The 26,810-nt window shown below is 37.1% G+C and overlaps 1 protein-coding gene across 1 annotated transcript in view; it reads left to right on the forward strand.

The window, feature by feature from the left end:
- Positions 1–26,810, forward strand: part of LOC145065928 (protein FAR1-RELATED SEQUENCE 7-like) — a 61,631-nt gene that overhangs the window by 23,571 nt on the left and 11,250 nt on the right. The window contains exons 2-5 of the mRNA XM_079013048.1: positions 10,449–10,551; positions 10,991–11,537; positions 11,922–12,117; positions 12,297–12,713. Coding sequence (XP_078869174.1) covers positions 10,449–10,551; positions 10,991–11,537; positions 11,922–12,117; positions 12,297–12,713 — 1,263 coding nt within the window. The remainder of the gene's footprint in view (positions 1–10,448; positions 10,552–10,990; positions 11,538–11,921; positions 12,118–12,296; positions 12,714–26,810) is intronic.

Genomic DNA, 26,810 nt, shown 5'->3' on the forward strand with positions numbered 1-26,810 from the left:
GTATTGAACTGACCCGTATCAAGATCATCTCATGGATCGCAATTGTAACATACATGTTTTGAAATCGTGTTTTGTAATGAATAAAATTGTGAAATACTATGTGAAATTGAGTGTTGAGTTCTAACAGATAGTTTTACTAGAAATAAAATAAAACTATGTTTAGAATCACTCAGAAAATATTGGAAGTCTTATGAGATTCCAATTAAAAGTCAAATAGTGAAATTTAGCGAAAATATAAAATTTGAAATAAGTAAAATTTTATTATTAAAAGTTGTAAATAATCTCGTTAGAAACTTGTAGGCGAAAACCTCGTCGAAATCCGAGTTAAAACGAAGAAGTTATGATCAATCGAAGATTCGCGACAAAACCGACACGACACCGAATGACGTAAAAAGTGAGTTTTTGATAAAATAATTTTTAGCCTTAGTGGTCTAAATGAAAGTCGTAAAATTCGTTAAACCGAGAAGTTCGATAAAAAGAACGCTAAAATATGGCTTCATATGAGGAAGTTATGATTTTTCTAAGTTTCGGAACAGTTGTAGACAGCTAAAAACTCGAATTTTAGATCGAGTGATTTTTAGCCAACACAACCTAAACGAGAATCTAAGGTCTCGTCATTGATAGTACAACGGTAAAAAGTCTGACGAAAACGGATTTCGGATGAATAAGTTATGAATTTTTAACGGATTTTCCAGTCCCGGTCTGTTAAAAATAATAATATCAAAAATAAATTCAAAATTAGCCGACGAAGTCTAAACGAAAGTTGTAGAATATATTCCCGCCTACGCGTGCATATAAAGAACATTAAAAACGGAGCTCGTATGTCAAAGTTATGGATTTTTGAAGTTCGAGGCTCAATTTCCGAGGAATCTCGCATGAGTGGTCCGAAATCGGCCACGAAGCAGCCACCCCCTGATGACGAGTCCGAAGCGCGGCCCAATGAGAATCCGACGCGCTTTTTGGCGTCCTAAGCGACGTCTAAGACGCCTCACACATGACTTGCCACTTGCCCTTCGCATACGAAGCCACGTATGAGCTACGAGTCCCTTCTGCCAGCTTCATCCGAACCTCGGCGCTATAAAAGGAGGGCTGCGAGCCTTCCCGGGTAATCTTTTAAAATTGCCATATTTTACTCCTTTTTGCATATTTTCTTCATATTAAAATTCCCCGAAGCCCCAGTATCGATTATAACCCCCGAAATACGCCACGAAGTGCCCGAGAAGCCCGAAAAATTTATCTTTTCGGTTTTGAAGCCCTACCTTCGCGGAGCCCGGTTTTCAATTAAGCTCACCATTTTCAACATAGAAAGTCATATTTAAAGCCGAAATGCTGACCTAATTACTATTTTGACCCCTGGTTAATTCAAGGTGAGTTCAATATATAGGAACAGTTATATGTTATGTGTTATATGTGCTATGTGCTTTTCAGTGTTATTATTCCGAGTCATTTTCCCGTGTTATTTTATTCGCTATTTTTATAGAAAAAAGTAATACCTTTGACCATGTGATCAGTGAAAGGACTTAGATTCACATTGGTACTGGTACGTAGCCTCTGGTCATGTAGAGCATGTCTCCGTAAGAGAATGACTTCTATTCTATGGCATTGGCAAATGGTTAGACAGGATTATAAGCCTGAAATTTAACAAGATGTTAATCAGAAATTATATGTCTTCTATGCCATTTGGGCCAAAGTTATATTGATCTATATCAAGTATGGAAATGGTTATGTCTCATTGAATGTATATCTTTGAATCAAGTCATCGCATGATATGAAAAGCTTAACACATGATTCACATATGCCTTTGTTGTTCCTTGTTTCTATTTGCTTCTGCCATATTGAAGTATATATATGGCATAACATTATATTGTATCTATTATTGAACTCACTAAGTGTCACCGCTTACCCTATCAATGTTTAACAGTTTCATGTGATAAGTAACCAGTATGTTCATATACTGTTGAAAGATTAGAATAGTTTGTAATAGTACTTTTGTACTTCAGTTTATATTTGTATAAATTACAATATCCTGGGTAGTTATGTAATATATAACACTTTGTAATAGTCGGTTTGTATCCAGTAGTTTGTAATCTCTTTATCAATGTAAAATATTGCTTTTATGAATATGCAAGTAGCATGTTTTGGAGTAATAATATTGTGAAGTATGAAAGTTTGGGTCTTTCAAAAATATGAAAGTTGGGGTCTTTCAGCTATCGTGAATGATACTTGATTAAACGTACTATCTTTGTATCCTTAACACCTGAGATACATAGTAGGACTTAAGTGTAGGGAGGATTATGCTAGATATGGTCAAATGTTGTTCCATAAACGGGAAGTTATAAAACCCTTTTTCAGGTATAGTGTGAACTATGCAAGAGGCTTATGTAGTCAAGATGGTATTTTTTCCTCTTATGTGTGGAGAGTTAGACATCTAAGGTGCCTACCAAAAGTTGAACAACTAATGAGATTGATTGACATCTGAATCTCATGCTCAACATGATGTATGTAGCAAAGGGATAACTGATAAACTTACCTTATACACCAATTGTAGCTTTGAGCTTTTGGGGAGTTGGGCATTCATAGAATGGCACAAAAAAAATCATATGGTCGTGCGGGCAGTGAAATGTAGCTAGACACTCACCACTGTCTAGATCAGTCTAAGATGAGTCTTGCACAAGTGGGAGATTGAAAGGTCTAGTATTCTCAAGAGTCATATTAAAGTGATATTGCTAAATAACATATAATATTAGTGGGTCACACTAACAACAACTTGATACAATTGATTATTTATTAGAAATTGATTTTAATAAATATTCAATAAAACTCTTATAATTAATTTGGAAATTACTTGTTTCATGGAAATAATAATTTTCATTAGCAAGTAACATTATATTATTTCTCATGGTATGAATTAATAAGTCATGCACAACTTTTTGGAGTAGTTGAAAACCGTTTGTCTTTTACTCAAAAGACAAAGTTTATATTTTATAAACCTTGAGTTTATAAAATTTAAACTAACATTCCTCTTTTTATACAATTTTTTGAAATTTGCATAAAAAAGAAGATAAAGTTATGGCTTTCTCAAAAGTATACATGTCTTTATAAGCATGGGGGACACTCTTATGACATGGGGACCAGCTTGTCTAAAGTGGAAGTAACTAATGGTTAATAACTTCACTTTATGTATATAAATAAGAGGTTTGGTTTTTTGAATGCCTTGCTCATTCAGTCCTTGAAGAAGTGGCTAAAACTTCTTCTTTCCCTCTCATTCTCTCTTAATTAGTTAAGAACACTTGAAGTTACTTGCATCTTCAAGCCTTCGTTAAGTTCATATTGGTTATGAACTTAAAGCTTAAGGGTTTAAGAGTTTATGGACTAACATCTACATCAAATTGAATCATTATTGGTGTCTCAAAGGTTCCACATTCTTCATCAACTTCCAAGCCTCCCAAGAGGACCCACATAACTACAAAGGTTGTTCTTTCTTCACCTTTTCTTTAGTTGGTATTTTAATCTTTCTATAACTTGCAAGAAGATCCTTGGTGGGTATAAAATGTTTATGTTATTTCAAAAATTAAAGTCTTCAGTTGCCATATTTTTCAAGTTTATGAAATTGTTTTGGAACTAAAACCCAACATCAGGAAGAGAGGAAATTGGGTCCCCGGTTTATTGGACCTTTTTTGGTGATTGTCAGGTCTGAAAAGGTAGCTTACAAGTTGAATTTGTCGAGCGAGCTCAATCAGATCCACAACACTTTCCATGTCTCTCATTTGTGGAAGTGTGTGTGGACAATGAGGTATTGGTTCCATTAGATGATAATCAGGTCGATGACCGCCTGAAGTATATCGAGAAGCCGGTAGCTATTTTGGAAAAAAAGATGAAGGTCATGCGCAACAAGGAGATACCTTTGGTAAACATATAATGGTTGCATTGGAGAGGCTCCAAGTGGACCTAGGAGCCGGAAGCTGAGATGAGGGAGCATTACCCCGAGTTATTCACTACTACATACATCGAGGACAAAGTCTACATCAAGTGGAGGAGAATTGTAACATCCTGATGATATGGTACTTTAGATTTTGACCCTACAATTGAATTATATTTCATTTTGGTCTATAAGTATAAGAATGCGTGCATTAAAGGCCCTAGTGGTGTTTTTTTAATTTGGGAGTTTGGGGAGTACACAATGTGTTCGTGTGTACGCTGAGCATACGAAAGTGCGCCCTAGTACGCAAGGCGTACGTGCCAGACATGCAAACCATAATTCTTTGGGTTTGGCTCATTTTAAACCCCATTATAGCCTCATTTCCCCTCACTTCGTCAACATCCATCCTCTTAGCACGTTTTTGCAACCCTGATCCATCTTGTGAAGCATTTCTAAGCTTGAGTGTGTGTGTGTTTTGTGCTTTTGAAGAAGAAGGAAGGAAGGAGAGACCACCTTGGAGGAGTAAAGCTCTTTAGATCCAGGATCACACCACCTTTTGGCACCATTTTGAAGTATCAAGTTCTGAACTTGGTGAAGTTTCATTTGGATCTTGTGTCCGAAATATGGAGATTCATGAACATATCATGTTCTTGACACATTAAGCTATCCTTTCAGACCTTTGGATGGGTCTTGAGTCTTAAAAATGGGTTCCAAATGGTTGGTTTTGCTCCATGCATCATTTAGAAGGGCTTAATGGATTAAGAAGTTGAGTTTAACACTTAATAGACATGCAAAGTCATAAAGTTGGAAACTTTATGACTCTTGAGGGTATTTTAGCCATGGATATGAAAGATGGACGTGAAAGCTTAATCCATTAAGCTCTTAATGAATGATTTGGGCATCTGGGAGTATGTCTCGCGTACATGAAGTACGCACCGCCTACGAGGTCAACCGCCCTGATGGTGGTCAACATTCGAGTATGCCCAACGTACATTTGGAGTACGCCCTACGTACTCACTCTGTGGTGACTCGGCTGGGTTGACTCAATTGGGTTGACTCAGTTGATTTGACCAGTTTGACTTTGATTTTGACCAAGTTTGACCTAGGGGTATTTTGGGTATTTTGGGATTTTGATTATGATTGGTCATTTGGTTGGTTAGGTGACGGTTAGAGCTGAGATTCGGAGTCGAGACCTCATCAGCTTTTGTCTAGTCTATGAGGTGAGTTTTCCTCATTGTATTTACGGGTCGATGATACCAAGGCCAATCCATTGGATTAGATATCCTGTTATGTGATAGTATGTGATTGTGTTATAATGATCTGTTAGATCAGTATCCTGGTATATAGGATGATGATATGCTTAGTGATCTATAGATTTGCCTGATTGTCTGTTGACTGGTTATATATATATATATATATATATATATATATATATATATATATATATATATATATATATATATATGTTTATCTGTGATGTATATGTCGACATTTTATGTGTGGTTGGGTTGAGGCGGACCAATATAGACTGAAGGCTAAGAGACCCAGGGCGGCCCGAATAGACTGAAGGCCTAAGAGGCGTACCAATCAGGCTGAAGGCCCAAAGAATAGCCCAGATAGGCCGAAGGCCATGTGAGGCGGTCCAGTCATGCTAAAGGTTCTGTGAGCGGTCCATATAGTCTGTAGGCCGGTGCGACATTCCAGTTAGGTTGAAGGCTCTGTATGCATGCTGTTTGTTATTATGTTTATATGGTGGTACTTGGGGGAACTGACTAAGCGTTGGCTTACAATTTTAGGTTATGGTTTCAGGTACTTCGGATGATCGCGGGAAGGCGAAGGTGTGACCGTACACGTCCTCTTTTTTATTACTATGATTTTGGGAGACTGATGTTTGGAAAATATTTTGAAACTATGATTTGTAAACAATTTATGAATTTGGGTTGATTCTAAAAGTTTAAATTTCTTGTGATTTTTATGGATGTTACAACATGCAACGAGTCCGTACCAACCCAACGAGTATCTAGGCTCACAACACTTTAGTTAATCTTGCCATCAACTCGACCCTCGTGAATATCTAGACTCACAATACTCCTTGTTGGTCTTGTCATCAAATCACCCTCGTAAATGTCTAGAATCACAACACTCCTTGTTGGACTTGTCATCAACTCACCGCTTTCTGGCCCTCAGCCTAAGTTGTACCACCTACACTATTGGCCATCCGCACAAAACTAGATGCCTCAGCCCTTCACAAATATGTCAACATTTTCATAATACGAGTGAACAGATAATTTAACATCACAGGTAATAGTCTACAAGTCTATCTGCCTAAGATCATACAACAATCTAACCTCATCCTAGCACCCTAGGATACATATTACAATATAGAGTATAATGAGGAAACTCACATGAGCTAACCAACATAAGCTCAATAGCAAGCGTCAGTAACAACACATCTAACACAAATTACCTGATGCCAAACCGAGACCAATCCTTAGTAAAATGCTCAATTCTACCGAAGTTTGACCAAAAGTCAAACCTGTCAAAGTTAACGATCAAAGTCAACTTAACAGGTCACCATGTCAGGGCTAGCTGTTAGCCACACCATGGATGGTAACGACAAAACAGTCACGATGAGTCATGCCAACATGTCGTGGGCCTTCCTTGGTCACACCATGGTTCAGCCTAAATGACTTTTCATCATTAAGAGCTTAATCCTTAAAGATCAAGGCTCATAACATCATATCTACTACCTAATAGCCTCTTAATGTTAAAATTTCCAACTCTATCCATTATTATAGTCCAAACAACCAAGATCTAGACTTTAAGTCTAAAAAGGACCAAGAATGCATCTTTCTCAACTTAATTCATTAAACCAAGTCTCCATCTTTCATATACGAATCAACATGATGTTTAGATGGATAAAGTTTCCAACTTTATCCATAACTAGACATAATATCGTGCGTTGCGCAGGTTCGCAATCATGTAGTTAAAATAGTCATATAGGAAGAACTAGAAGATTCCACCTCTGGAAAGCGCCTACACCTAATGGCTTAAAATTTTATAATTTAAAAATATGTTCCAAATTACCTTTTTAATCATGTTTTTTGGTCACTTTATATATATATAATCCTTATTTACCAAATAAAAATTGTATTATACACATATAAAACTAATTCAGGAACAATAAAAAAATTATTTTATTAGTTTTTTTCTTTGTATATAATATAATCCAAACTCAACTTAAACTTCTTGTTTTATAATATTAAACATTATATTGATTTTTATAATATTAAATTTATTTGAAAATTTTTTAAAAACTTTGTTTTTATCAAACAAACCGGAAAAATTGTCTCGGTGATTTGCTAAATTTCTTTTTGCTTGTTGTCTAGCGGGTTTCAAAATTGTCATTTTGATATTTTGGCCTATTTTGGTTCCTGTATTTTATCTTCTAAAATTTTCAGGTTCGTTTATTATTTGTATTAATGGTGATTGTCGTCATATAAAAATAAATGAAGGCTTTAATATACAAAAAATACAACCTAATTTTATTCTTTTACCTCTAAATATAATACTATGTCAATATCTATTTATTTCTCACATTATATAACAAACAATATTAAACCAATAATTAGCAATTATTCTTGGTATTTGGATTTGTCAGTGAACAACTACAATTCGTAAATAAGACTAACAATTCCTAATATATAAAATTAATAATAGCTGATGCAAACTCATGAAGAAATTATAGAAAAAAATGGTTATAAAAAATATGGACTAAATTTTTTTGGGCCAACATATATTACATTCAGCGAATTACAATTTCATAAAAGAAGACAGCATTAATATAAAATAACACCAATAAATATGTTAGTTTATACAAATTAACATCTTTGAATACCATGATTACCTATTTCTTGTTCTATATAAAACATGAATCCTAAAACGAAGGTTTGTATATTATGAGTCATTTTTTCTCTATATTATTCTACGAACTCTAGAAATATGATCTACATATGAACTACATATAATAAGGACAATTAACTACTATAAATGAGAAAACTCTTGAATTATATTAACTAATTAATTGAAAGTTAGTATAAGTTAAAAACTCTTTAGTGGTAGTGATTACTTAGTTGAAAGTTCAAAACTCTTTAATATACCAAAATGACCTAAAGGACCAAGATAACTTGCATGACTTAAAGGGTGGGCAAAAGATCATAACTTTCCTGGTCGATGAGGTCCAAGAAGCATTCCAAATAGATCAAAACATATTAGAGTCCACTCAACTCCAAGACCACCCATAAAATGGACCAACAAGTGCCAAGAACTACAAATGACAAGATCTAGAGAACTAAAGAGCAAGATATGAACTTTATACTCATAATAGTCCAGAAACAGAGTGACTTCGATGAATCCAAACTTGAAAAAACATTCCTTGCAACCAAAAGAACTTTCTTGATCTTCAAACTTCATTAAATCAGCACCCAAAAGAGGTTCAAGGAGAGAAGAGGAGCTCAAATCATAAAGAAGGAGGCTAAGGCTGCTCCCAATGAACTCTAAATGTGATGAAGCCAAATAAAATACCCTAAAATATGGAACCTTACCATTAAATACGTTGAAAACCCTAAAATTCATGGGTTTGGGTTGCGCAGCGACCATTGCGTGGTAACCTGTTTACCACAATGTAGTGACCACCACATTGTGGTAACCTGCTCATCACTTCGTGGTGACGAGTTTTCACCCTTTTCATTCCACTTAAAACAATCATAACTTCTTCTTTCCAAGTCTCTTTTCGGCGATCTTTATATGCACACAAATGTATTGACAAACCCCACAATCTATTTAATTACTTTTGACTTAAAACATACAAAACTAAATTTATTTAATTTTTTCAAGAAGTCTGAAATATAACTTTTCTCATTTTACCCTTTGTCTCCAAAATACAATTCAAGGGCTTAAGTCACTTAACCAACATTATCAACATCCAATATGTTCTAAACTTTATACCTTTGAAGTCCATGAACTTTACTTGATCAAATCAAGGTCTGATATCCCAAGACCAGAAACATTCTAGAACAGGTTCTTATATATATATATATATATATATATATATATATATATATATATATATATATATATATATATATATATATTCATATTCTAATAAAAGAATAAATTAATTCTTCTTTTGCTATGTGTCGCACTATTAAGCTTCCTAATTAATATCATGTCATATGACAACCTATTAATTCTTCATTTTAAATTTTAAATTTTAAAATTTTCACTTTAATTACATTAAATTAAATAACATTAGAATAAAAATAAAATAAAATTAATACAAATTATAAAGTTACGTACGTATTTAAATAACGCTTATAATTTTATAAAACTAAAAAATATTTCTTAATTAATAATTTATTTAAAATAATTGATTAATGATTTTAAGGTTTTATTATGAAAGTTTAATTAGTTTTATAACTGTGGTTTCCACGGGTTATAAACTACTATATATATATATATATATATATATATATATATATATATATATATATATATATATATATATATACATATATATATATATATATATATATATATATATATATATATATATAGAGAGAGAGAGAGAGAGAGAGAGGTAGGTTCAACTGAGAAAATAAAAAAGGTTGAGAATTAGGGAATCATTCTCAGCCAATCATTTATCTAACATGTTCAAATTAAAAAAAAATACGCACGTCCATTTTCATTAAGGGTATCTTTGTAAATTAGCAACTTTTTTACATAGAACTTACATGTTCATGTTATCAGTTTCCAATTTGATGATATTTTTATCTCGTTTGAATCGGATATGAGGAATTCAATATCAATATTATTTTCCTTATATAACTCGTTAGCAATTGTACATTTTCATTCCATTAATCGTGAAGTTTCGCATCTGTGTTTCAGTTTTCTACTTCGTTTTCAGCTTCCGATTTGATCAGATATGTATATCGTTTGAATCTAATAGATCGGAGTTATTTATATAACTCGTTAGCAATTATACATTTTCATTCCATTAATCGTGAAGTTTCGCATCTCTGTTTCAGTTTTCTACTTCGTTTTCAGTTTCCGATTTGATTAGGTATGTATATCGTTTGAATCGGATAGATCGGAGTTCATTATCAAGATTATTGCTTTTTATAATTTATTTGGAATTACGCTTATTATATTCCTTTTGGAGTTTTTTCATCGGAGTTCATTATCAAGATTATCAAGTTTCGAATATGTATTGGAGTTATTTCATCGGATTTTTGTTAAGTAGTTTGAGATATTTATTTCATCAGTTATATCATTGTAGTTTTTACGTTCTGTACTGAGAGAGATTGCTTAATTACATAATATGATCATATATGATTTAAGTTTCTTTCAGATATTTTGTACGTTGAGGTGAGATATATTCGAAGTTAACCAGGTTTTCATCTTTACGACTTTTTTTGTGAGATATATTCAATATATTCGATATTAAGATTGTTTTTGTTTATTTATATAGATCATTTGGTGTATTATGTCGAATTCTAGTGTTATTGATGGTGATTTGTATTCTTCTATGAGTGAGAGTGAAGAAGAAGATGTTGAAAACTCATTTTTTGAAGGTATCAGTTATTGAATTATTTTGTTGTTTTTAATTTTGTTGATTATCATTTATTTACATATGAATATGTTAATATGAATAAATTGTTGTCTTATTCATATATGAATAAACATGTGATAATTGTAATTTCGAATTTATTATTGTTATCGTTTTATTCATATATGAATAAGTTATGTTTTATTTACATATGAATATGTTAAAATGAATAAATTGTTGTCTTATTTATATATGAATAAATGTGTGTTAATTGTAATTTCGAATTTATTATTTTTTATTCATATATGAATAAGTTATGTTTTATTTTATATATTTTGAATCCTCATGAATTTTATGTATTTATATATGAATGTTTTATTCATATATGAATGTTTTTTGTTTTATTTATATGAGTTTTATGTATGCATATATATTATTGTTTTATTCATGCATTATTATTTTAGGTGGTGAATCTTCAAGTTCAGTACATGATGCACAATATTTTGATGATATAATTGGAGAACATGTCTATAAGCCAGATGTACCTGTTCAACTTATTCCATTTAAGGGTTTAATCTTTAAATCATTAAAGTTGGCTATCAAAATGTATTATGAGTATGCTGAAATTGGTGGTTTTGATGTTAGACTGAGCACACAGTCAAGGTTTGATAACAAGATTATAAAGAAGAAACATGTTATATGTAATCGTGGTGGTAAACAGAAAAGGAAATCTTGTGACACATTAGGTACAAGTGGTGTTAGGAGGAAACGAAATTCAAATTCAAGAGCTATTGGTTGTCAAGCAAAGATTATATTTGAATCTGTGTATGGAACTCCAGATTATAAAGTTTTTCAGTTTGATGAACTTCACAACCGTCCACTTGAGAAGAGAAGCGATTTAAAAAAGGCGAGACAAATGTCATATTCAGAAAAAGAGTTTATTGTGCGTGCTTCCACATCAAAAATAGGTCCAACTATGGCTCATAAGTTAAGGGCAAGTCTGAGAGGTGGGTATGAGTTTGTAAAGCCTAAAGTAGTTGACTATAAAAATTTAAGGAGAGATATCAACAGGGTTATTGGTTATAAAGATGCCCAAATGATAGTAAACACAATGATTGACCGTCGAGCTCACTATCCAAATTACTCATTTGAGTTTAATTGTCAAGATAATGTTTTGGACTGTATGTTTTGGACTGTATGTTTTGGGCTGATGAAATGGAGAAGGCATATTATGCTGAATTTAGTGATGTTATCTCGTTTGATGCGACTTTCTGAACAAACAAGTAAGTTACTTTATCTACTTTTATTTATAGCTTATTCATATATGAATATTTTTATATTCACTTATTAATAAATCAAAAATTGACTTTAATGAACATTTTTTTTGTGTGTTAGGTATCGAATGGTTTTTGTTCCGTTTACTGCTATTGACCATCATAAAAAATCAGTTACTGTTGGATTTGGGTTGCTAAGCAATGAAAGCATTGAGTCTTACTCTTGGTTGCTTAAAGCATTTCTTAAAAATCATGGGAAAGAACCAAAACTTGTTTTAACTGATCAAGATGTTGCAATAAAACAAGCTGTTGAGAATGTGTTTCATAATTCAAAGCACTGATTATGTATGTGGCATATAATGAAAAAGTTGAAAAAAAATGTATTATTTTAATATATTTCAAATATATTACTTATTAGTATATTCATTTATGAATATTGATTGTTATTTTACTTATTATTATTTATTCATTTATGAGTATTTTTGTTTTAATACAGATATCAGATGATTTATTTACAAACACAGACTTTAGAAAAAGGTTTACGAAGCTTGTTTGGGACATTAATATGAAACCTGATGTTTTTGAGGTGAAGTGGGGTTTGCTTATGAAGGAATTCAATCTTGAAGACACAAGATGGTTTAAAGACATGTTTACAATATGTGATTCATGGATACCTAGGTATTTTAGTGATATTCCAATGTGTGGTTTGATGAAGACTACATCGAGGTCAGAGAGTATGAATTCATTCTTTAATACATATTCAGAAAGTGGGAACTTACTTTTGAATTTCATGATGAATTACGACACTGCCATTCAAAAGCAAAGGAATACTCAACGAGAGCTTGATAAGGCATCAAAGAAAGCATCATATAAAATGCAAACACCTCAAGAAATAGAACTGCAAGCATCAAAAGTTTATACAAATAAATTATTTTTTGAGGTGCAAAAAGAAATATATATAAAGCATGTTTTTTCTGTACATAATCATATGTTAGTATTGAAGATGGTTGGGAAGTTTTGTCACACCCCAAAACCACGAACGGCGGAAATGTTCAGGGGTGGAGGACGTCATGTACAGTATCACAACAGTGTAGTATAATAAACAAGCAACAACATCATCCATTGCATTATAAGTAGAGTTTTAATACATGTGTGTTATTTCATAATGTACAACAATAAAATGAATAATCAAAATAAGGCGAGTCTTGTCTGTGCTCCATCTTCTCAAAAAACTGGCCATCGCACCTGTCTAACTGATGACCTGAGAATACAAGTTATTTTGAAAGCGAGTATCAGCTTTAAAGCTGGTGAATTCATAAGTAATTAAGGTGTCATTGTCAGGCTTATGAAAATTTATTATGAAGGACATGTAAACCTTTAATGAAAATGTTTTGTTATGAAAATGTAGTCTTCTACCAAGACCCGAATGTTTTGTAAGTAAAATGAAAGTTTTTCCTTCAATTGATTAGTACTAAAGTACTTAGTCTAACTCATCGTTTATGTGAAAGTATCACAAAATAAAGTAAACAGGAAAATGTACTACTGTAAGTGTTGTCACTGGGTACTAGGACTAACACAACATCGCATTAAGCGAAATATGTAACCTAATGAACATCCGAAGATTGTCCAGAACAAGTATTAATGTAAGTGTCGTCGCTGGGTACTAGGAGGAACACAACATCGCAATAAGCGAAAGGTATAACCTAATGAACATCCGAAGATTGTCCAGAACAAGTATTAATGTAAGTGTCATCGCTGGGTACTAGGAGTAACACAACATCGCAATAAGCGAAAGGTATAACCTAATGAACATCCGAAGATTGTCCAGAATAAGTATTAATGTAAGTGTCATCGCTGGGTACTAGGAGTAACACAACATCGCAATAAGCGAAAGGTATAACCTAATGAACAATCGAAGATTGTTCACTTGTCCTCTGTAGCAGCAGCAGGTGGGTGGAGGGGTTAGCCCCGTTTATCGATCTACCTAGTATAAGTAGTAACCTTAGACCTCCGTAGATGGTCATCGACCACTGGTGCTAATCAGTGGGGTTCGGAATGGTAAGTCCCGCCGAGCTATCCCATTGAACCGGGATAGGAAATATAATTTACAAAGAAAGTACTAATAAATCATCCTTGTAGTTCTATGTACAAGTATCCAGGTAAGTGAATATAGGCTAATCCACCTATGTAGAAGTGTTCCTATATGGTATTCATGTAATTGTGTTCATGTAACAAGTAAGTATATGTAAACATATTCATGTATCATGTATTCCTAAGTACGTGTACTCATGTATCATGTAAGGTATTGGTATAGACTCATGAATGAACTGACTCTTGTGTGATTCCTTGTAGTAGTAATAATGTTTTGTTTCTTCTAACTATCCCTATGATAATTAACTGGAAAGTAAGTGATTGTTCAAGTAAATTTATGCACCCTCGATACACCAGGGTGTGGGAAACTGAACGAAGGATGAAAGCTATAGTCTCTAACATATAAATAAACATATGCACATAAGTATAGTTTGATTCAAGAAGGTAAAATAATGGTTTTGCAAGATATCTAGGAGTTTTGAACAATAATTAAGAATGACTTGATGTCATTTTAATAAACATTTCAAAACTAATACTTTTGTTATCAAGGTATTTTAAGATAGAAAACCACTTCATGTGTCACCTTTTGAAATATGTGAAATCTACTGAGTGAAAACACAGTTACAAAATACATAAGATTGATTTAATAACATGTTGTTTTCTACTTGTATTCCCCCCCCCCCCCCATTAAAACGTTTAAAATCATTTAAAACATTGATTAAGGGGTATGAACTCACCTGTAGTTGGTAGTTTAGATGAACTGGACGGTGCAGGATTGTTAGGCGTCAAGTGAGGACTTGTACACACACTACGATCCTAATGAACATATAATCACACATATATGCACTCAATTAGTCTCAAATCACTAATTGATAATGTTAAGACATCCTAGACATAATAAACACTTTATATAAGTGTTTTAAGCCCTAAGGATTGCATCTAAGCTAATGTGGGACAAGGCACTTGTGTTTAGGGTTCCAAAGGACCCTATATATGAGTTTATGTCACACCCCAAAACCAAGAACGGTGGAAACGTTCTGGGGCGGAGGACGTCATGTAAAGTATCACAACACAGTAAATGTAAATAAGCAAACAACATCATCCATTGCATTAAATATATAATTTTAATACAAGCGTGTTCTGTACAGTTTTAGACACCAAAAATATAATGTGAATCAAAATAATATGATGAGTCTTGAATGCGTTCCATCTTCTCAAAAGCTGGCATCGGTACCTGTCTACTGATGACCTGAGAATACAAGTTATTTTTGAAAGAGTTTATCAGCATTAAGCTGGTGAGTTCATAAGTATTTTAGTGTCGATGTTTGTTATCAAAACGTTTGAACCTGTCGTAAGTATAAGTTGTAAATTGTATGTAAGTGTTTGCAAAAGTTTGAATCTCTCAGAAAAACCTATATTTTCTATTAAAGTAGCCTTCTACCAAGGCTTAAATGTTTTGTATGCTTGTTTGTTGTAAAAGTGTGTAATTTCCCAAGTGTAACTATCATTTAGCAAAATATAGTTTGTACATTAATGTTTAAGTGAGGTTATCACTAAAAATATGTAATGGGTAAATCATCGTAGTACTGTGGTTTTGTATTATAGGAACCACTGTTGTACTAACTACCTGAAACCGGATTTATATTAAGGTAAAATGTGATAATTGCACCATACTATCGACTTATAACAATGACATAAAGAACGGTCATAATAACGGAATGACGTTTGGCACCCGCAGACCTGCGGGTCTGGCTGTAGCTAGCAGCAAGGTGTAGGATAGTCAATCCAGTATAGATCTATACGCAAACTCAACGCTCTCCCTCCAAGAGAATTCTGGCTGCAACTCGGGCCATGACATTTAAGGCATGCTCCGATACAGTGGATCACAATTGTTAACGTATTAATGTAAGGGTAATGTTTCTCGTTCTAGTATAGTTGTATATGTTCTCATAGTATAGTTGTATATGTTCTCATGAATGAACTGACTCATTGATCTAGCAGTTGTAATAGTGTGATCCTGTGTTACCCCGATGTTAACTTACTAATGGTGTGTCTAGTACGTATGAATATGGAAGTACTTTTATGTCTATATATGTATATTTGGTATATAATTAATATTGAAACGACCTTCGGATGGTCACCCGAAATTCCACCAGACCACATCCAAATCGAGGAAAAGGAAATAGGGCAGGTGGCTTTCCTAAGCCCTTTAAACATTATTTATACATCTATACATATATGGGCATGCAATTTATAAGTAGTAAAACAAAGTTTAAATTAAAAGCATTTGATAAGTAAAAGAGTTTGTAAAACATTTTGAAGTAAAACAGTTTGATAAACAGTTTGAACAGTGATAAAATCATTGGTTTCCTAGTTATTAATCACATGTGATTAGTGCAATCACATGCGATTGAAGCAATAACTATAAGTATTTAACTTGTATCCCCCCCTCCATAAAGTATTTAAACATTTAAAATCATTTCAAAGGTTGGTTTAAGGGGGTATGAACTCACTTGAAAGTTTGAAGATAGCGAGATGGAAAACCGGGCAGAGTTTCGTCTCGCGAAACGGATTTCTCTCGGGATTCTCGGGAATCTCGGGAGTAAAAGCGACCCTCGGGACTTGAGCAAAAAGACCATAGCTTCGGGTTTGAACGGGCACGGAAATCGAGGCAAGATCGTGAGAGAAAGGAGAGAAATGAGCATTTTTTTCGGAAAGCCTCGAATTCTATTTATAGGGGGTCTGAGAAGCCTCGTACGCGGGGCATACGCTCGTACGCAGCGCGTACGCGTACGTCATGCATGAGCGAGTCCTCGACTACCTCGGCTTCGGATGGGACGGATCGGATGGGACGGGTCGGACGGGGCGGGTCGGATGGGGCGGGTCGGAAGCTTCGCATAGGGGGACGTGGACGATCCGAGGCCCTTGATCTGAGTACGCGGGGCGTACGAAGGTACGCAGGGCGTACTCCGGTCCTATCCGCTGACTCCCCTTCGGATAATACCGGGAGTTTATAATTAAATTTATATTTATTTTAAATAAACTTCTAAAATTCATATCTCCTTCATACGAACTCCGTTTTTGACGTTCTTTATATCCACGCGAAGGTGAGACTAAGATCTACAACTTTTGTTTAGATTCCGTTGGCAAATTCCGAAATTATTTTTATTATTTATTTATTAAAATGACGTGATTAAGGAATTTCTTTAAAAATTCATAACTTCCTCATCCGAAGTCAGATTTGGACGTTCTTTTTATGTACGCTCACGGTTTGAGGTTATCTATAACTTTCATTTACATACGTAAGGCTAAAAACTATTGTATTGAAACTTTGCGTTTTTCGTTTAATCGTTGTTGCCGGTTTTGCCGAGAATCTTTGGTTGGTCATAACTTCTTCGTTATAACTCGGATTTTAGGGTTCTTTATATGTACGAAAACCTTGATACGATTCCTACTACTTTATTTAACCCAAATAAGATTTTAGGAAAGTTATATTTTGACCAAGATTTGATTGGTTTTACATTACATTGTCTCGAAATATCGGGTTGTCACATCATCCCCCCGTTAGAAGGAATTTCGTCCCGAAATTAGAATTTAAGCAAGTAAGAAAATTACAAATAACTAAGCAAAAAGGTGAGGGTATTTCAGTTTCATCTGATCCTCATGTTCCCAAGTGAATTCTGGTCCTCGCTTGGCGTTCTAGCGAACCTTCACGATAGGGATACGGCTTTGCTTTGTCTGCTTGACCTCACGGTCCATGATCTCTACAGGTTCTTCCACGAAGTTGAGGCTCTCGTTGATCTCGATCTCGTCGAGTGGGATTACAAGAGTCTCGTCGGATAGACACTTTTTCAAGTTAGATACGTGGAATGTAGAATGTACGTTACGAAGTGCGTCTGGTAGGTCGAGTTTGTAAGCTACGGGGCCGACTCTTGCTAGAATCTCGAAAGGCCCTATGTACCTCGGATTAAGCTTCTCACGCTTGCCGAAGCGTATCAAGCCCTTCCAGGGTGAGACTTTGAGAAGGACTCGGTCTCCCACCTGAAATTCCAAAGGTTTTCTTCATTTATCAGCGTACCTCTTCTGTCGGTCTCTAGAGGCTTTCAATCGTTCACGGATCTGAACGATTTTCTCTATCGTTTCCCGAATGATCTCCGGACCGGTGAGATTACTGTCGGAAGCTTGCCCCCTGGCTAATTGGGTATCACCCACCTCAGCCCAACACAGAGGGGATCTGCACTTTCGGCCGTAGAGAGCTTCAAATGGAGAAGCCTTGATGCTCGTGTGATAACTGTTATTATAGGAAAACTCGACAAGGGGTAAATGAGTATCCCATGCCTTCCCAAAGTCAATCACGCAGGCTCGCAACATATCTTCCAGTGTTTGGATGGTCCTCTCACTCTGTCCGTCGGTCTGAGGATGGTAGGCTGTGCTCATGTCCAGCCTCGTTCCTAGGGAATGTTGTAGTGATTGCCAAAATCTTGAGGTGAACCTACTATCTCTATCGGAGATAATGGACATAGGTACACCATGTAGCCGTACGATTTCCCTAATGTATGTTCTCGTAAGTTTCTCCATCTTGTCGGTTTCTTTGATAGGCAGGAGGTGTGCAGACTTGGTCAATCTATCAACGATGACCCATATGGTGTCAAGTCCACCCATTGTCTTGGGCAACTTGGTTATGAAATCCATAGTGATCCGCTCCCACTTCCATTCCGGGATCTCTGGTTGTTGCAATAAACCAGAGGGCTTCCGGTACTCGACCTTAACCTTTGCGCAAGTAAGGCATTTACTTACGAAGGTAACAATCTCTGCTTTCATATTAGGCCACCAGTATAGCTTTTTAAGATCCAGATACATCTTATCTGAACCTGGGTGGACGGAATACCGAGTGTTGTGCGCCTCGGTCATGACCAAGTCTCGGAAACCACCGTGTTTCGGTGTCCAGATCTGGTTCATGAAATATAAGGCTCCGTCACCCTTGGCTTCTAAATTCTTGTCCATTCCTCTAAGGGATTCATTTGTCACATTTTCAGGTTTCATGGCTTCAAGTTGAGCCTCCTGAATTTGCTTAGACAAGTGTGAATGGATGGTTATTGACAATGACTTGACTTTGCGACCAGAATATTCCTTCCGACTTAGGGCGTCCGCTACTACGTTGGCTTTACCCGGATGATAACGAATATCGCATTCGTAATCACTGAGTAGCTCGACCCACCGTCGTTGTCTCATGTTGAGCTCCTTTTGATCGAAAATATGCTGTAAACTCTTGTGGTCGGTAAAGATAGTGCTCTTCGTTCCATACAAGTAATGTCTCCAGATCTTCAGAGCAAACACCACTGCTCCTAGTTCAAGATCGTGGGTCGTGTAGTTAACCTCGCGTGTCTTCAACTATCTCGAGGCGTAGGCGATGACCTTACCTCGCTGCATCAGAACACACCCGAGCCCTTGATTTGATGCATCACAATAGACTACGAAGTCTTCTATTCCTTCGGGAAGGGATAGTATTGGCGCGGTGCACAAGTCTCTCTTGAGCGTTTGGAACGCTCTCTCTTGTTTCACTCCCCAGTCAAAGGCCACGCCTTTCTGGGTCAGGGTCATAAGAGGTTTCGCTATTCGAGAGAAGTTCTGAATGAATCTGCGGTAGTAGCCAGCGAGACCTCGAAATTGGCGAATTTCAGTAGGCGTCTTAGGTGCTGACCAGTTCTCAATGGCTTTTATTTTGGATGGGTCCACGTGGATTCCCTCTTCGCTTACCACGTGTCCTAAGAATTCGACTCTCCGGATCCAAAATTCACATTTCGAGAACTTCGCATAAAGCTTCTCTTTTCATAATGTCTCTAGAACTTGTCGCAGGTGATTGCCATGCTCCTTCTTACTTCGGGAGTAGATCAGGATGTCGTCAATGAAAACGATGTCGAACTGATCCAAGTAAGGTCGGCATACTCTATTCATCAGATCCATGAAGACTGCGGGCGCATTGGTCAATCCGAATGGCATCACCACGAACTCATAATGTCTGTAACGAGTTCGGAAGGCTGTCTTCGGCACATCCTCCTCTAGCACTCGTAACTGGTGATATCCGGATCTCAGATCAATCTTAGAAAAATAGTTCGCCCCTTGCAGTTGGTCGAATAGATCATCTATGCGAGGCAGAGGGTAACGATTCTTGACCGTCAGTTTGTTGAGTTCTCTGTAGTCAATACACATACGGAATGATCCGTCTTTCTTCTTAATGAACAAGACCGGTGCTCCCCAAGGTGAGAAACTCAGTCTTATAAAGCTCTTGCTGAGCAGTTCGTTAAGTTGACCAGAGAGTTCTTGCATCTCAGCTGATGCTAAGTGGTAGGGCGACTTGGCTACTGGGGTAGCTCCTGGGACTAAGTCGATTCTGAGCTCGACCTGTCGTTGCGGAGGTAACCCGGGTAGTTCTTCTGGGAAAATGTCGGGGAAGTCGCTCACTACAGGGATGTTCTTTAGTTCCTTCGTTTCGAGGCTCGTGTCGACGACGTGAGCAAGGAATGCATGGTATTCCTTACGCAGATACTTCTGTGCTTGAATACTTGATATAATACGAAGACTTGCACCGGGTTTGTCGCCATAGACTATAAGGGTTTCGTTAGACGGAAGGTTTAGACGGACTGCTTTCTCGTAGCACATGATGTCGGCGCGATGAAGGCTTAACCAATCCATGCCAATGATAACATCGAAACTTTTTATTGAGACTGGCATGAGGTCGATTGGGAATGAATGGTTATCTAGAGTTAGGGTACAACCTAAGTATATGCTACTCGTACTTTCAGTTTTTCCATTAGCCATTTCTACTGTGAATAGTTCTTTGAGTGCGTGCGGTGTTTGATTAAGCATGCGAGCAAATTTATGGTTTACGAAGCTTCGCTCCGCTCCACTATCGAATAGAATGCATGCATAGGAGTTATCGAGGAGGAACGTACCAGTCACCACTGTCGGGTCAGCAACTGCTTCCCCGTGGCCTATAGCTAGTATCCTTCCTGCTCCACCAGCATTCTTTGCTTTGGGGCAGTCCCTCTTATAGTGGCCTGCTTCGCCACATCCATAGCAGGTCGGGCTCGCACCAGAGCCAGGGACTTGGTTGATAGGTTGTGCCGGGAATTTACAGAAACGGATGGTGTGTCCTTTTCTATTGCAGTTAGAGCACTGCATTTCACGGCAGGGGCCGTTGTGGTGGTAGTTGCATCTGTTACACTTGGGCGAACTTCCAGCATACCGACCCACCGGAGCAGTAGTAGCAGCAGCAGGGGTTATTGCGGCATGTATTGCCACAATTTGCTGCTTTTTGGCAGCCTAATGCTTCTTCTTTTCATCCCAAAATTTCCGCTTAGTATCAGCGGGTTTGGAGGGTTCCGGGACAGCTAGGGTGGTTGTGGTTGTAGGGGTTTTGACTCCATGGTCAATGAGTCGTTGTGCCAATCGTTTGGCACTGTCGAAGGTAACGGGGTTTGATGCTAGAACATTCCCCTGATACGGAGGCACTAGCCCCCAAATGTACCTCTCGATCTTCTTCCGTTCGGTGGGAACCATATTGGGGCAGAGGGCCACCAGCTCGCTGAATCGGGCAGTATAAGCGACCACGTTGGTTCCCTTCATCGTCAGGTTCCAAAGTTCCTGCTCCAGTTTCTGGATTTCGCCCCTAGGGCAGTATTCCTCAGACATGAGGTCTTTCATTGTTTCCCAGCCTATGTCGTTGGCTACGACGAGAGTTAGTGCCTTAACATGGTCGTTCCACCATGTCAGGGCCTTTCCTTCAAAGGTGCATGCGGCGTACTTGACTTTACTCGCCGCAGGGCATGAACAGATTTCGAAGACTGATTCAGTCTTCTCGAGCCATTGCGAGAGGGCAATGACTCCACCGGTGCCGTAAAAAGGCTTCGGTTTGCAATTTGTGAAATCCTTGTATGAGCACTCTCTCGAGCGCACAGGGGTTTCAACCGGGGTTGATTCCACAGGGGTTCCACCTCTGCTGGCATCAGAAGAGTGATACTGAGCCATGGCAGTTGCCACTGCTGCAACTACGGCAGCATTTAGGGCTACAGTATCGATGACCGGAGGCGAAGGAGGTGGTGGTGCAGGATTATTCCTGGGAGATTTGCGAGGAGGCATCTTTCAGCTATAAGTTTATAAAGATAAGAAAAAAAATGGTAAGAATCAATTTGTAAGCAACGTGAGAGTGACACATGGACTAACTAACCATAGCCCAACAGTTGAATGAGTGTTTGAAATCACAATAAGAAATATTAGTAGGAAAGCACAAGTGTAAAGATTTTTCCCACAGATTAGATAGATTTCAATAATACTGGTATTACTGATGTAATAAGTTCCGGGAAAATCGACCTAACAGTAGGTCTTACATCATACCATATAGAAAAGTTTGACAGTTCTTAGATTCCTAATTAGAGTACTGAAAGTTAGGAATATTTTACAGACAAGTGCTACTTAGAGCACAGATGCTAAAGGCTATTCTTTAATCAAAAGACAGAGATGTACTAGACATCGTCTGAAAATCGACCTAACAGTAGGTCTTACATCATACCATATAGAAAAGTTTGACAGTTCTTAGATTCCTAATTAGAGTACTGAAAGTTAGGAATATTTTACAGACAAGTGCTACTTAGAGCACAGATGCTAAAGGCTATTCTTTAATCAAAAGACAGAGATGTACTAGACATCGTCTAACGGCGATGGAAATTCCCCGGGCGAGCCCTGAGGTCGGACACTTGACGAAACACCTCTTGAAGGTGTCGATCCTGAGCCCTCTGACGAGCTCGAAGTTCAAAGATTTCAGCTCGTGAGGCAGCCAGCTGCTGCTGCAGGGTTTCATTGGTTCTCCGGGTCCGTTCCATGTCTTCTTCAAGACGGCGGATGCGGACTGTGTTGACACCTGAGTTGGCATCAATTTCCATGACCCGGTCGATGGCTGCTCGACCTTGCTCGACATTACGAGCTATTCTACGGATAATGACAAGCAGAGCTCGGTCAGCAGAGCCACCATTGCTGACGTTGTAAAAGCTTCGGTCCCCAAAGTATGGTAAGGGTTGACCCTGTTTATCACTCCAGCGATTCAAGTTGTTTGCCCACAAGGGTGTAGGACCTGGAAAAGCTGGTCGAGGGTTGTTGTTCGGGGCTTGACCTATGAGCGGTAGGTTGTTGACTTCAAGCTCGGAGTTGGATCCATCAGAAAAGCCTTCTGCGAGGTGATCATCCAAAGGGATTGGATGCTCATCTTCGGGCTCTTCATCGATCCACCCGGCATTGCCTTCATTTGGAAAGTACGGGTCGCCGTGATGGAATCTAGCCATTAGATCTATGCGAGAAGAGAGGTATAAGAATGTAGTATACGTGTAACTAGTAGTACAAAATACACCTATAGTATTTTTAGTTTAAGTTCTACTGATCTTCTTGTAGTATTGTTGGTAAGTTTTTAAACTTGTTAACCTATCACAACCACTCTAGGGCATATGCTAATCACTCCTAGGACCAGCATAGTTGATCAAGCTATGCCATTCCCAGGACTGACCATACATCCCCGAGCTCACTTGTGATATTTAACAATCGTAATACTTTTGTTCTTGTCATTGTGACACTGATTTTAGTATGAATGCAGACTAGTATAGTTAATTAAATATTTTAATATTTAAAGTATAGACTCTTGGTCAGAGTTTAATCCCTACCGGGTTTATAGTTTAGTATGTCTTTTATGGGTTGATATACTTGATTCACTATAAACAATGCTCTGATACCAATCTGTCACACCCCAAAACCAAGAACAGCGGAAACGTTCTGGGGCGGAGGACGTCATGTAAAGTATCACAACACAGTAAATGTAAATAAGCAAACAACATCATCCATTGCATTAAATATATAATTTTAATACAAGCGTGTTCTGTACAGTTTTAGACACCAAAAATATAATGTGAATCAAAATAATATGATGAGTCTTGAATGCGTTCCATCTTCTCAAAAGCTGGCATCGGTACCTGTCTACTGATGACCTGAGAATACAAGTTATTTTTGAAAGAGTTTATCAGCATTAAGCTGGTGAGTTCATAAGTAATTTAGTGTCGATGTTTGTTATCAAAACGTTTGAACCTGTCGTAAGTATAAGTTGTAAATTGTATGTAAGTGTTTGCAAAAGTTTGAATCTCTCAGAAAAACCTATATTTTCTATTAAAGTAGCCTTCTACCAGGGCTTAAATGTTTTGTATGCTTGTTTGTTGTAAAAGTGTGTAATTTCCCAAGTGTAACTATCATTTAGCAAAATATAGTTTGTACATTAATGTTTAAGTGAGGTTATCACTAAAAATATGTAATGGGTAAATCATCGTAGTACTGTGGTTTTGTATTATAGGAACCACTGCTGTACTAACTACCTGAAACCGGATTTATATTAAGGTAAAATGTGATAATTGCACCATACTATCGACTTATAACAATGACATAAAGAACGGTCGTAATAATGGAATGACGTTTGGCACCCGCAGACCTGCAGGTCCGGCTGTAGCTAGCAGCAAGGTGTAGGATAGTCAATCCAGTATAGATCTATACGCAAACTCAATGCTCTCCCTCCAAGAGAATTCTGGCTGCAACTCGGGCCATGACATTTAAGGCATGCTCCGATACAGTGGATCACAATTGTTAACGTATTAATGTAAGGGTAATGTTTCTCGTTCTAGTATAGTTGTATATGTTCTCATAGTATAGTTGTATATGTTCTCATGAATGAACTGACTCATTGATCTAGCAGTTGTAATAGTGTGATCCTGTGTTACCCCGATGGTAACTTACTAATGGTGTGTCTAGTACGTATGAATATGGAAGTACTTTTATGTCTATATATGTATATTTGGTATATAATTAATATTGAAACGCCATTCGGATGGTCACCCGAAATTCCACCAGACCACATCCAAATCGAGGAAAAGGAAATAGGGCAGGTGGCTTTCCTAAGCCCTTTAAACATTATTTATACATCTATACATATATGGGCATGCAATTTATAAGTAGTAAAACAAAGTTTAAATTAAAAGCATTTGATAAGTAAAAGAGTTTGTAAAACATTTTGAAGTAAAACAGTTTGATAAACAGTTTGAACAGTGATAAAATCATTGGTTTCCTAGTTATTAATCACATGTGATTAATGCAATCACATGCGATTGAAGCAATAACTATAAGTATTTAACTTGTATCCCCCCCCATAAAGTATTTAAACATTTAAAATCATTTCAAAGGTTGGTTTAAGGGGGTATGAACTCACTTGAAAGTTTGAAGATAGCGAGATGGAAAACCGGGCAGAGTTTCGTCTCGCGAAACGGATTTTTCTCGGGATTCACGGGAATCTCGGGAGTAAAATCGACCCTTGGGACTTGAGCAAAAAGACCAGAGCTTCGGGTTTGAACGGGCAATCGAGGCAAGATCGTGAGAGAAAGGAGAGAAATGAGCATTTTTTTCGGAAAGCCTCGCATTCTATTTATAGGGGGTCTGAGAAGCCTCGTACGTGGGGTGTACGCTCGTACGCAGCGCGTACGCGTACGTCATGCATGAGCGAGTCCTCGACTGCCTCGGCTTCGGATGGGACGGATCGGATGGGACGGGTCGGACGGGGCGGGTCGGATGGGGCGGGTCGGAAGCTTTGCATAGGGGGACGTGGACGATCCGAGGCCCTTGATCTGAGTACGCGGGGCGTACGAGGGTACGCAGGGCGTACTCCGGTCCTATCTGCTGACTCCCCTTCGGATAATACCGGGAGTTTATAATTAAATTTATATTTATTTTAAATAAACTTCTAAAATTCATATCTCCTTCATACGAACTCCGTTTTCGACGTTCTTTATATCCACGCGAAGGTGAGACTAAGATCTACAACTTTTGTTTAGATTCCGTTGGCAAATTCCAAAATTAGTTTTGATATTTATTTATTAAAATGACGTGATTAAGGAATTTCTTTAAAAATTCATAACTTCCTCATCCGAAGTCAGATTTGGACGTTCTTTTTATGTACGCTCATGGTTTGAGGTTATCTATAACTTTAATTTAGATACTTAAGGCTAAAAATTATTGTATTGAAACTTTGCGTTTTTCGTTTAATCGTTGTTGCCGGTTTTGCCGAGAATCTTTGGTTGGTCATAACTTCTTCGTTATAACTCAGATTTTAGGGTTCTTTATATGTACGAAAACCTTGATACGATTCCTACTACTTTATTTAACCCAAATAAGATTTTAGGAAAGTTATATTTTGACCAAGATTTGATTGGTTTTACATTACATTGTCTCGAAATATCGGGTTGTCACAGTTTACTCCTCATATACTAACACTCATGGAGTCTACGGTTGTAAACTCTTGAGTTTACGGCCGTAAACTCCCAACCATGGGGGTATTGTGTGTTTTGAAGTCCCAAATGATTCCTAGAATTATTCCAACTTGGTGGTTAAGTCCTTGGAAGGGTTTAAGGTCTATAAACACTCCCTAGAGGAGTTTACGTCCCCAAGGCCATTTCCTTTGGAGTTTACGGCCGTAAACTCCCTTGGAATGGTGTTCTTGTTGTTTTCAAGCCTCAAGCATAGGTGGTATAAGTTCTAGGCTTTTATTCCAAGCATATGAAGACATTAGGCATACTTTGGTGCCCATCTTTCATGTTTACGACCCAAGAACAAAGTCTTGGCCGTAAACTCACTTTGATAAGTGATTTTGATGTGCTTAAGGTCTTAGATTAAATGAAAAACAAGTCTAGATAAAAGTCTAAAGCTTTAGGTGCCTTAAAAGCACCATTTGAGTTTGAAATTGGAGTTTACGGCCTAAGAAACTCTTGGGCTGTGAACTCCCAAACTTGGGTGATTCTTGGTTGTTTTCTTGTCCCTAACACACATACATATGAGTCTAAGGCAG

The sequence above is a fragment of the Lactuca serriola genome, chromosome 1 (genome assembly GCF_051521515.1).
Source record: "Lactuca serriola cultivar US96UC23 chromosome 1, Lser_US96UC23_V15, whole genome shotgun sequence".
Taxonomy (NCBI): Eukaryota; Viridiplantae; Streptophyta; class Magnoliopsida; order Asterales; family Asteraceae; genus Lactuca; species Lactuca serriola.